General features: G+C 49.7%; 1 protein-coding gene across 13 annotated transcripts in view; it reads right to left on the bottom strand.

Moving 5' to 3' along the window:
- Positions 1-8,289: 8,289 nt before the first annotated feature.
- TLN2 (talin 2) overlaps positions 8,290-12,810 on the bottom strand; it is a 497,178-nt gene continuing 492,657 nt past the window's right edge. For all 13 annotated transcript variants that reach the window (XM_070378009.1, XM_070378013.1, XM_070378007.1 and 10 more), the window contains 2 exons: positions 10,988-11,113; positions 8,290-9,178 (listed from right to left, as the gene is read on the bottom strand). In XM_070378009.1, coding sequence (XP_070234110.1) covers positions 9,050-9,178; positions 10,988-11,113 — 255 coding nt within the window. In that variant the 3' untranslated portion in view covers positions 8,290-9,049. The remainder of the gene's footprint in view (positions 9,179-10,987; positions 11,114-12,810) is intronic.

Below are 12,810 nucleotides of genomic sequence, written 5' to 3'. Positions count from 1 at the left end.
AGTCCAGAGCCCCCCAGGTGTGCTCTTTTCACCTCACCGTGCTGCCTTATGAGGCGAGAAAAAGGAAGGAAGAGGGGTTGGAGAGTCACATTTCAGGTGCCCTTCAGCTGCAAGGGGAAACTCTGGCTTTATTAAAGAAACCTCCAGCTCAGCCTTTCCCTTTTTTCCAGATGGCCTCCACATTCCGCTGGGATTTGGGCCATGAGCACCATTTTACAGCCATCAGCTCACAGCATCTGAGGTGTTTTCAATATTTTATTAACAACCCCCTACTGGCTGGCGCCCATCTTCTGGATTTTTCTGAACAACGGTGTTACCAGGAGGTTTCAGGATATATAGGATCAAGTTGTGCTTCCTTGCAGCTGTCTTAGGAAGGGAATCCCAGGAAAGCAATTTTCTGAGGAATTATTTTAGCAAAAGTGTTGCCCTCTGGCATGGTGGGGCCCCATGAGGGTGTGGGAAGGGAAGGAACAGCTGTAGTGTATGACTGGGTTTTTTTTTTTTTCTCCCTATTCAAGTTCAAATCCAAGCTGGAGTCCAAGACAGCTGATCCCCAGGTCATAAACACTGATTGCAAACTGCATGGTCTAACGATCACCCGGGCAATCAATCTTCATTGAATTTCTCACATATCCACAGCTCAGTTTTAGGTGCTGAAAAAGCTACATGTGACAAGATATGATCTCTGCCTGTGACCTAGATGAGGCTGCTGCACAGACGAAATATTACCTAGTAACGCTAGACAGAGCACCAGCCACGTGTGCTAAGGGGGCAGGGGCACAAAAGAGTAATTCCACTGGAATTTTAGGACAGGGTTTCCCAAGGCACGATCCTTAGAACATCTGTCCCTCAAAATATACTGGAATAAAAATAAAAAGTGCTTCAAGGAGCAAAAACAAAAACAAAAACTGGGGCAAAACCATATGTCAAATGCTCCTTTTGGAGGTAGCCAATATATTGGTTGGTCAAAAAGTTTGTTGGGGTTTTCTGAACGAACTTTTTGGCCAGCCGAATATATGCATTTCTTACAGGCCCCAAGACACCTTATAGAGAATTAAGACATTTGTTTGTCTAAATTTAATACAATGATTCTTACATTGATTTGCCCACAAAATGTCCTCTTGTTTTCCTTAAGGAAAACAGGAATGCTCTATTACTGTCCCATGGAACCACACTGCCCCCTGTGGTCACAACCTGCCAGGACACCTAACAGAGAAGACAATTTGGGTGCTGAGGGCTTTCCTCCCAGGAAGCCAGAACAGCCCCAGTGGCAGGAGGGCTTTGGCAGGAGCCATCTAATCTGCAGACAGGGGGCCCTCTAGGATGCAAACCAAGAATGGGCTCCACGGTGCACAAACATCCCACGCATCAGGTGAGCACATGGTGAGCTGGCAGACATAAAGGGCAAGCGTGAAGATTGTGGCCCTGAGGCAGAGTGCCACCAGCCTGAAAGCTTTGCTGCGTCTCTCCTCTGCTTCTCTGTCTTCTCCTTCCTTTCGGATGAAGCTCTGATTCCACAGAGCACACCTCTGCCCCGACTCCTCTCCCCAGCTCCTGGCCTCTCTGTGGTACTCTCTCTCCACCTGCTCCTTCCTGCCTGCAGGCCTAGGCCCCCAATGTCCTCCCTGCTCCTGGCAGCTAGCCCAGCCCAACTGTTTTCCATCAACTGCGGGTCTCCCCTGCTGGCCTCCCCGCTAGCCCACACTGTTGCTCGTGCCCTGATGCCCCACACCCTCCCAGCCCTCAGCCCAGCAGAAGGCAACTCGCACTAGTCTCACCTTCCTCGCAGGAGACTGCATTCTTCAGGAAGGTTTGAAGGGTACAACTGCGCCTTTTAGTCTCTTTCCATTTTCATCTTCCCTCATGCCCATGGAGTCTGGTCTGCCTCTTCCTTCGTGCTTCTCCTTGAACGCCCCGACAGTATCGGGGTGCTAGGACCACAGGACCGGGGAGCCTGGCTCACCCTGGGCTGCCACAATTACAACATGGCCTGCCTCTCAGAGAACCCAGTAAGAACTTCTTCAACATTCAGTTCTGGGCTTTACTGACCAGGATTCTCTTTCTAAAAAGTAAGTTCTAGAGTCCCACTCCAGTACTGTTGCCTGGAAAATCCCATGGATGGAGGAGCCTGGTGGGCTGCAATCCATGGGGTCCCTAAGAGTCGGACACGACTGAGCGACCTCACTTTCACTTTTCACTTTCATGCATTGGAGAAGGAAATGGCAACCCACTCCAGTGTTCTTGCCTGGAGAATCCCAGGGACAGGGGAGCCTGGTGGGCTGCCGTCCATGGGGTCGCACAGAATCGGACACGACTGAAGTGACTTAGCAGCAGCGGCAGCAAAGTCTCTGGAGAGAGAGGCCCAAGCGGACAGGAAGCTGTTAATGATGGCCTGTACCCATCCCCCACCTCTATGCCCAACACACACACACACACAAGTTGCCAGACCCACCAGGCACTTCTGCCTCCGGGCACTGAGGGCTTCTTGCTTTGGGATATTCAAGGAGCAAACCTGCCGGAATCCTGCCCTGCTCAGGGTGGAGAGTGTTCAAACAAAAACATATGGTTGAATTGCTCTGAACCACAGGGTTACTCTTGAACGCTGGTGGTTTAGACTCCGTAGAGAATTGTGATCTGAGAGAAAAAGACCCCCAAACAGGATTTTTGAGACACCAGGTAAGAGTAGAGCCAAGCCAGGCTTGTGGTAACCTGTACATTAAAAAAGAAAAGCTCCTTAGCTGGGTGCCCATTCAGTGACCCTCATACAGACGCAGACTCACCACCGACTCCTGTGGTCCCTACTGTCCCCGCGACCCCCCACCCCACCTGCCCCCTTCTTGGACGTCCTAGGCTCTACCACATGACACGTGGTTCCCTCTGCTCCAAGGTCTTTCTCTTTACCTCTGCCTAATTTCCATCTAATCTGCCAGGCTCAGATAGCTTCTCCATCAACTCTTAGCTAAAAATGAGCTTTGGAAACAAACTGGAGTTTCAGCTTCTGCTTGGCCACTGGTGTGTGATCTTAACACCGTGGTTGGGAGATCCCAGTTCTGTTGGCTGTGTGGCCTTAGGCAAATGACCTAACCTCTCTTAGGCAAAAGACCTAACAGTCTTACCTATGTCTGTGTGTGTGCTCAGTCGTGTCTGACTCTTTGTGACCCCATGGACTGTAGCCCACCAGGCTTCTCTGTCCATGGGATTTTTCAGGCAAGAACACCCTTATCTATACAATAAACATGAAAGACTGCCTATGCTTTGGCCTTCCCAGGTTCCCCAGTGGTACAGAACCCACCTGGCAATGAAGGAGACAGGTTCGATCCCTGGGTTGGGATCCCCTGGGAAAGGAAATGGCAACCCACTCCAGGATTCTTGCCTGGGAAGTAAACAGCAACGTGGGTCATGCTTTACATGTTGTGGTGGGGACTCAGGGTAATAAAGGCCCACGCCTGGGCACAAGTACCTACTGGTATAGTAGTTCAGTAAGTGCCAGGCATCTGGAGACAAAACCCCCTCTCCCCTCTAAGCAAAGCCTGTCCCGACTCCTGGCATTGGTCCTTCCTGCTATGGGATCTCCCTGAGAGGCTTGGTGGCTCGGCTCCCATCCTCTTTCCTTGCTCTGAACATCTCAGGCCCAGCAGCTTGGGACCCACTTACTCCTGAGTTAGTGACCATGGTCAGGTCATCCCCACACTTGGATTGTGAAGACAGAATCTCTCTTCTGATGCCCCCACAGAGCGATTCATCAGCTAACTGTCCCAAGTGCCTTGGCCTGAGCAAGGCCCTCCTTGGGCTCCTGGCCGCCTTTCTCTCCGTGCCGCTCGCCCTTATCCCTGACCACACTGAACCCTTACTTGTCCCCCTAAGCAACCAACTCCTCATGAATCCGGGTCTTTGCATGTGCCCTTCCCATTGCCTGGAACGCTGCCTTCACCTTCTCCCCCAGCTTCTCTGCCCGGGAACGCCGATTCATCAGGAGTCAGGCCAAACGCCCTCTGTGTGAAGGCTGTTCCTATTCAGGGTTTTGCCCTCTTTGTCTCCTGGCCTGGGGTCAAGTTTGTCCTCCCTGGACTGTGACCTTCTCCAGGAATAAGATAGGGGCCCCAGTGTGCTGCACATAGTAGGTGACGGGGCAGTGAGTAATTTTTTATAATCTTTGATTGTAATCAGCCTGATTTAGCTGCAGAGGGTGTGAATTCCCACAGACAGCTTCCAATCTCACGCCTGCCACTGCCCAACTTTGCTGAGTTGTTGTCCCTCTGAAAAACAGCCACAGCACCTTCCCCATTGTTGGTCAGGGCTGAGAGGGTTGCATGTCCAGTGCAGTCCATCCAGGACACCCCACAAACATCGGCACCCCCTCACCCACTCTTGGACGGCACACCTCAGACTTCCCACCTTCCTTTCTCTGATAGTCCCACCCCCATTTTTAAGTCAAAGATAGAAAAACATGACTAATGGGCTTAGTGATTCTAAATCACCATTTTAAGAGGAAAAAGCCTCTTAGTTGTCAGACATAGTGGTGACATTCTCTCCGTCGATATGGTGAATCTTTGACATTATCCTCTCACAGACTAGAAATGACGCACAGTTTCGCCAAGTCTGGTTCCCCCAAACAAGGACTCTGGCCAAACAACCTGCGTGCCCACTCTCTACAGGAAGGAGGGGTCACAATCTCTGGAGGCTGCCTTTCTGCCTCGGCTGCTGAAGGTAAAATGATCCTTTTGGGGTCAGGCTCCGAGTCAGGTTCACGGAAGAACATCTGCACAGGGCATCCAGCTGTGCAACCTTCGCATCAGGGGATGTGTGTGGTCCCACGGCCTGAACTCCTTGTCTGGGACCCTGCTTCTTTAGGAGGAGGATAATAGCATCTTCCTACTTAGGGTCTATTTCTTACTTGGATTTCCTCCAGAGTCAACAATGCTGTATGGAATTCAGTGGTTCCCTGTGGCTTTGCCTTGGTCTCTCTCTCCCTCACACACACACACACACACACACACACACACACACACACACTGTCTCCCCTCCTCTAACACAGGTTGGTGACTACAGAGCTAGTGCTCAAAGGGGAGTTTCTCTCACATGATAAAGACACAGTCTCCTCTTCCTCTTTTCCATGTTCCCATTCCCGTGAGACTTTCACACGGGTTCAGTCCTTTACAAGTTTATTTCTGGTGAATAATAAAAAAAAAAAAAATTTATGTGACCAGATCAATAAAGACATCACGACCCAGGGCAGAACTCAGCTATCCCACTTCCTTGCAGCTTTATCAGCTTGGAAAGAAGGTAGCTATGGGAGACCCAGCTGCATGCTTTGTGGAATCAGGAGCTGCTCACACGACTGGGATGCCTATGGGGGTGGGAGGGGGCTCTGAGGAACAAAGCCAAACCTCTTTACAGAGAAGAACTCTCTCTTTGTAGTGTTTGTTTCTTCAGTTCACAGATGCTCTGTCACATGCCTGTTCCTAATGCCCGTGAACATCACACACCGGGCAGATGCTCAGAAGGATGGAGCAGTCATCTCAGGGACATTTAAATATGGCGCCTGGGGACTCTGTAGGGGAAGATGCCTGCTCCACCAGAGGCCATCCTGAGGCCAGCACTTGGAGGAGGCTGTGCTGAGGTGGGACTTGAGTTGCTGATAAGCTCTCAGGACCACTGGGTTTTTTAATTCTACTGCCTCTGAGCCTGAAGTGAATATCCCCCAGTTCCTTGGGATCCCCTCAAAGCTCTGAGAGATAGCCATCACCTCGGTCAGCAGAGGCTGCCTCCTCCAGGATTCTGAGTGCTGAAACATATGGATAGCCTGTGCTGGGAGCACATAGCCCGATCCCTGGGGGCCCAGCCAGTGTCCAGAACCTCAGCGCTGGGGGATACCTGGGGGTTCACACCCATGGAGGAAGCAGGCTTGCTCACCACATCACCCTGCTGCCTGGCTCCCGTGTGAGGTTGTGGCTTTGGGAACACATGGGTGGTAGGGTTCACTCTCCTGGGTGAATTTTGGTTGTAACATTTTGAGAAATATGGAATACACTTTGGTTGTCTGTAAACTCACTAACAACACACCTAGAACGCAAGCAGGGAGAACCCATGAGGAGCCTTAAGGGGCTTTCTGGGATAAAGCACACAGGGCTCATCACTTAACCATGTGAGTGCTCTGCCGGCGGCCTGGGGGGCTCACAACACCGGACTGAAAGGTGCCTACAACCCAAGGTTCCTGCTGGCACTGATCACCTGGCCTGCACCTGACCCGATGCCAGCAACTTAAACAAGAGCTGCTTGTTCAACTGAATTGGCTTGAGCATTCTTACTCAAAGACTTCTTCTGAAAGGCAGAACCAAGCAAAGCCCAAACTCCCCAATCACCTGGCAGTTCTGAACTCCAGTTCAGGTTCCTTTTTTTGACCTTCAGATCAGTTCAAGTTTCCTGTCAGTTCCTCTCATGGGGCACACACCTACATACCTACTCCCCCTTCACACAGAGAGGCATCTTTATGCTCCAGGCTTGGAACCATTTTCCATCTGAAACCACTCTCTTGTTAGATGCTCTGAAATGAAAATTCACACCCGCTCCCCCCAAATTCATATTTCCTTTTGAAGGAAAACCAGAAGCCTCCCTCCCTTGCTGCCATCCGGGCACACCTACAGGAGCACCTATTACATCATGCCCGAAGCACAGCCTTTCCCCCATTTCATGAAATGGGGAGAGACCAAGTCAGTCACGAGGCCACTCATGTATGTGGCAAAGGGTGGACGGGGGAGGGGCAGATGAAAAACCAGCAACACGCCAGGTGGGGAACCAGCTTCCCTAATGCTCACAGCTGCAGAACGTGCCGGATGGAGGACATTCACCCAGGTCCTACAAAATCAACTTTGTTCCGTACCTGTTTTTTGGAGTTTAAAAAGGGCAGGCCTTCCACCTGGCTTTCTGATATCAAACTCAGGACAGGTTTTAAACGACTCTGAGGCAGGGACACAGAACTCACTGGCTGGCTCCTGGGATGCCAGGCTGTGACCCAGGACAGCTGGAAGGGGAGGAGCAATCACATAGCCTGGAAGACAAGGAGGTGATGGTGGGGTGTGGTGGGGCTCCCCAGAGGCCTGCTATGTGAGGCCATTAGCACATCTAGATCCTGAGCCTCTGGATCTGATTCCTAAGAGTCTCAGAAAGCATGGTACGCCCACCTGCAAAGGGATTCTTGGAGACAGCCCCCAGCCCACGGGCTAAGAAATGACAGGGTGCAGCCCAGACAGCAGTGAAGACTTGTGCTGGCCACACTTGAGCAGGGCGAGCCACAGATTTGTTAGTTTCTCCCATTAGATGGCAGGGCCCGGCCAGCTCCCTCTTCTTTAGGGTTGATTCCTTCATCCCTAGCTCTCTACAGACTCTCTCCACTTGCTTCTCATTTATACTGTATTTCTTGTAGCTTCCTACGTGCCTGGGAAAAAATTCTATGTGGAGGACTTACAAGTCTCTTATAAACAGGAGGAGCCATCCAAAGTTTAACTGCATTTTACAACCACGGCATGGGCCAGGGTCTGTTAAAGCAGGACCATTGGGCAAAGTCTACAGGTGATTCTTTTTGAGAACCAAAGCATCATCTTTTCCCTGGGTGGAATATTCAAGCTATCCTGTGAATGAAATATAAGATGTGAGACCACAGGACTGGATAAATGGAGGATGACTGCTGTCAACAGTTACCAGCTTTAAAAAACCACATACCTCCATCACCACTGTCTTCCCTCAATTAAATTTTTTTCAAAGACACCTGCTACCTGGCATTAGTAGCTATCCCACAAGCCATTCATCCTTCACATACTGTCTTGGGATAAGGCTCAAAAAAGTCTTAAAATGCCCTTCCAAGGAGAGGGCTCTGAAAAGAGAAAGGAGGTGGGGGTGGGAAATATAAGATTCTTGAACTGTCGCATCCAGAAGACAAACTCTGAAAATATCGTATGTCATCACTTTTAAGATGGGCTAATTAGCAAAACTATGTTGTTAGAAATTCATTATGGTGTTAGAACGCATCTAGGTTTTAGGACTATCAGGACATAGAGAAAACATCCATCTTGGGTTAGAGAGTGGGTGACAGATTTTTAAACAGAATTCTGAATGCTGACCATTTTGAGAGCAGAAAATCTGATATGGGACCTAGAAGACAGGGTCACCAAGGAATGGCTTTACTGGAGTTGAACCCTCAGTTTGAATGCCTAAGGTGGGGGCTGCTGTATTGACTGCTACCTGGAGGACCTGGGTTTATGTGGATGAATTTGTATGAACTCAAACAGCCTCTGCAGAGTAAGGAGCCCACACATTTTATTACAGCCCCTGCTCACCGAGCCCTGACAGTCCCCCATGCCTCTGTCCTTTGGATTATGGAGGAAAAAAAATCATTCAATTTTCTGGGCCACAGAATACAAGTTGGAGCTAGATTGTACAAGGAGCTTACACACAGAGGCAAAAAAGCGTGCAAACAGGAGCAGGTATTGTTCACCCTCCGGGTGAACCAGTGCTAGTGACAGGCAGGAAGGCCTGAGCTGCCCTCCTGGAGTCCACACTGGTTTATGTTTCTGGCTTTTATGAACTGTGTCCAACTCCAATGTCCACCTTCGCCTGAGAGGGAGAAGAAGATCTTTGAGTATCTATGGCATTAATGATTTCCCCCGAGCTGTTTTCGTTTTTTCCTATTAAGATTTCACAGCAGGCCCAGCAGCAGGCCTAGGAAAGGACCGACAGAAGCACGAGTGTCCGAGGGCGACGTAATACTGCCTTCGTTTTGGTAACAGTCCGTGAGCCCGCGCCCCTCTCTCCTGAGATGTGTGAGGTGGGGGGAGGCGGCGGAGGAGCTGTGGGGGGCACTCACTGTACCGTGCGACATCACGATCATGCAGCCGGTGCCTGACGGCACAGCGGAGGGAGCCGGAGCGCTCAGGCCCCGGGCTCGCCCCAGGGGGAGGTGGGCGGTGCCTGGGCAGTGCCCGGCCTCCCAGGACCGCTGTCTGTCCAGTTCGCGCGCGGCCGTCCCCTGGGGCGCGCACCCCTGGCTCTGGCCTTATCCTTCGTCCTCCCTCAGCTCAGTGGGTAGGAATTTATACTGCTGTTGGCGGATCTGGGCCAGTTTTTTCCTTGCTTCTTCCAGTTCTCGTTCCTTCTTCAGCATTTCCTCCTGGGCGGCGATGATCTAGAGGGAAAGCAACAAGCTGGAGGGGTGTGAAAGATTCTAGCAAACCGCCCTCCCCTCCATGCCTGCCTCAAGAGCTCCCACAGCCTCTGCTACCACGGGACACAGCACTGCTTCAAGACTGTGTACTCTTAGCTCTGGAGACCCACCTCTGGGCCATGGTTCAGGTTTTAAGACTAGTGATCCAAGACAATAAGCTGATTTCTGGCCCCTGATTTAATAACCGACATAACCTGCATCCCTACAATGCACCCGGCTCTGGTTTAAGCACTTTACATAGAGTGTTCCATCACCTCCATGGTGACATTGTAAAGTGTGGCCTATTGATAATGTCTCATTGTTCCAAAGAGAAACGTGAAGCTCAAGAGATGTGGGTCCACTTTCCCGAAGGGCCTCAGCTAGTGGAGTAGGACCCATCTCAGGTATTCTTGAAGCTAAAACTGGAGCCCTTAACTATTAGACAGCTTTCATATATTTATTTCAAGCCTCTAAGGTGTGATCTGAAGAATATTAGTTCACAGGTTTCAAGGGGAAAGGGTAAGCCTGTGCTCTAGAAAGCCACATAGATTTCTGAAAAGCAAAGGTCTTTTCAGAGCCTTGCTAGACTAACGAGCATTGTGATATCTAAGGAAGGAGAACAGAGTTCAGCCATTCCCAGAACTGCTGGATCACAGAATCTTCTTCATGGAATTTCTCATGGAACTACTGTATTGAGAAAGAGATTCCGGTAAAAATGTATCCTGCTGCTGCTGCTGCTAAGTCACTTCAGTTATGTCTGACTCTGTGTGACCCCATAGATGGCAGCCCACCAGGCTCCTCTGTCCCTGGGATTCTCCAGGCAAGAACACTGGAGTGGGTTGCCATTTCCTTCTCCAATGCATGCATGCATGCTAAGTCGCTTCAGTCGTGTCTGACTCTGTGCGACCCTATGGATAGCAGCCCACCAGGCTCCTCCATCCATAGGATTCTCTAGGCAAGAATACTGGAGTGGGTTGCCATTTCCTTCTCCAAAAAATGTATCCTATGTATTTCCAAATACAGGAAATGGTTCAGGAGGAGCTAAGGAAGGTGTGGGAATGAGTAAGTTCAGCCACGGAACCTCAGTGCTCCTGGTGGAAAACCCATCTTGCATGAAGGATTTATATGAACATACCCAAACTGCAAGCCCAGTTTCCTGACCTTTCCACCGCACTCCCATGCACAAGAATGCAGGCCCGCATAAGTCAGATTCCCATCCACTCTTGTAAAACTTCTGGGAGAGGGTCATCGTTCATTCTTTCTCTAGGGCCAAAGATCTGGAGTAGCAGCTCCAAATGCAACATTTGAAGATAATATTGCTGTCCTCTAACTCTCTTCTTTCCCTTTTCTATAAGAGAATCCCTGATTTTTAGGCAGGCACACTACTACTCAGAGAAGAATACTGCGTTTCTTTGCATCCTTTGCAGCTAGGTTGGCCATGTGACCGAGTGCTGGCCAATGGCATGTGAATTAACTGAGGCAGACAACTTCAAAGTCATGCCTGCCCTAACTTTTCATCTTCCTGCTGGCTGGAAACCTGAGGCGATTATCAAGCCATCTCAGACCGAGTGGCCAAGGGAACATCTCGGGGATGGTGGAGTGATAAGGCAGATGGAACCTGGATCTCAGACACAAAGAAGCCGCCATACCATGCCTGGACTCCTTATACCCAAGACTGTCTTACCAGGGAGAAATAAACTCCCATCCTGTTTAGGCCACTGTTATTTTGTGTCTCTATTATAACTCAGTGCTCATCTTAGGAGTAAACACTGTCTGGGTTTAATCACAAACCTGAGCAATGCCCCCTACAAACTTTGTTTTCACTACAACATCGTCATCATCAGCTTTGCCAAATGCTGCCTTCTGGGCTGCACGAACAAGGTTGTCTGAGGCTCTTTTCACAGCATTTCCTGCTGCCTGGAGAGGGGACAAGACACACATGATATCATTAAAAACAGTCATTTGGATTCAGCAAGAACAGACATGGAGGCACAGCTCACGAGACTAGGTATCTATTTATCACCCAATTATATACAACACAGTTTCTCTCTAGGTAGTATTCATTTGTCTGTCCGTCCACTCATCCACCCATCCATCCAACTATTTATCCATCCATCCATTGATTCTACCAGCATTGGCACCTACCTAACCTTAGCTCATTCATTAGATTGAGACACACTTCCTGGCTCCCAAGGAACATGCAATTCTAATGGGAATTACAGTTATGTGAACACATGATTATAGCACTATGATACGAAGGTTAACAGAAGCTTGCTCAGGAGCTGTCTCCTGGGTGAGAAATTCACCTCCTCCTGCCCCATCCAGCTGAGGCATACTTGAGGAATTGGCTCAGAGATCACTTTTTCTGTCCTCCTTGACCTTACCCACACCCTCCCACGCGCCCCTGGAATGCTCTGTGCTGGCTTCTTTGCAGCCCTTACCACACTTGTGGTTGCCTCTCTCGCCCCTGGACAGTGAGTAACTTGAAGGCAGGGGCTGTGACTTGAATCTTTGCATCCCCAGCACTGGGAGCAGTGGGTACCCAGGGCTTGTGCTCACCTAAGGCTTTCTGAGGGAATGAAGGGAACACAACCTACCCCCCGCCCCCCGCCACGGGAGGAACGGAGCCCTGCAGTAACTAGGGCCTTTACAGAAGTGGTTTTAGAGTCACAGCTGGCCTTGGGCTGCAGGCTCAAGGAAGTGGCAGGTGGTAAAGACAGTTACAGAAGGGATGGTCCTTATGCAGCCTGGATCTGCAGCGAGGGTGGACCAGGGGGCTTGCCCTCTGCCACCTGAGGTTTGGAATTTCCTTTTCATTGTGGTTAAGGTTTGGTTAAATCTCCCATAGTCCTTGCCCAGCCCCCTTAGAGTCAAGAACTTGCACTTGAGGGTAAGCCATCAGAGTGATGAAATTTTCTCAAAGTTAACTGGGGACTTCCCTGGTGGTCCAATGGTTAAGACTCCACACTCCCAAAATAGGGGGCCCAGGTTTGATCTCTGGTCAGGCAACTAGATTCCCACATGCTGCAACTAAGACCCAGTATGATCAAATAAATAAATAAATATGAAAATAAAAAGTTAACTGGCTCATCTGGTTGGTGGTTTAAAGTGGCCAAGGGGTTTAAAAAAAGAAAAGTGGCCAAAGGGGACCATGAAGGCTTGCACAAGAAGGGAAGGTCAGAAATTATTAGTGCACTTTTCTATGTAGAAAGTGAAGTTGGGTAACCTAAGATTCTGCAGCTGATAAATTATAGAGCTGGGATTCGAACAGAGGTCTGTGTAGCCCCAGAGAACCTCTGGGTCATTGTAAGGGACTCATACAACATTGCAGCATACAGTTAAGTCAGAAATGATGACATAAGAGTGATGCTCGGCTACACCTGTGTAAATCCTTAGGACTTACAAAAGCACTTTCACATTTCTTGATTCTTGTAAGAGCCAGTGCCAGCATCTCTATCCTCATTTTACGAAAGAGGCAACTGAGGCCTGAAAGGTTTGAAATGATTTGTATAGGACATTGCACTTAATGAACTGTAGAGGCATCAAGGTCTTGAACCTAGGTATCTGTAGAGGTCTTGAACACAGGTATCTCTTAACTCAGGATATTTTCCAAA

This window comes from Bos mutus, chromosome 10, assembly GCF_027580195.1.
Source record: "Bos mutus isolate GX-2022 chromosome 10, NWIPB_WYAK_1.1, whole genome shotgun sequence".
Taxonomy (NCBI): domain Eukaryota; kingdom Metazoa; phylum Chordata; class Mammalia; order Artiodactyla; family Bovidae; genus Bos; species Bos mutus.
Note: the sequence above shows the minus strand (reverse complement) of the source record. Positions and strands in the feature narration are given on the sequence as shown.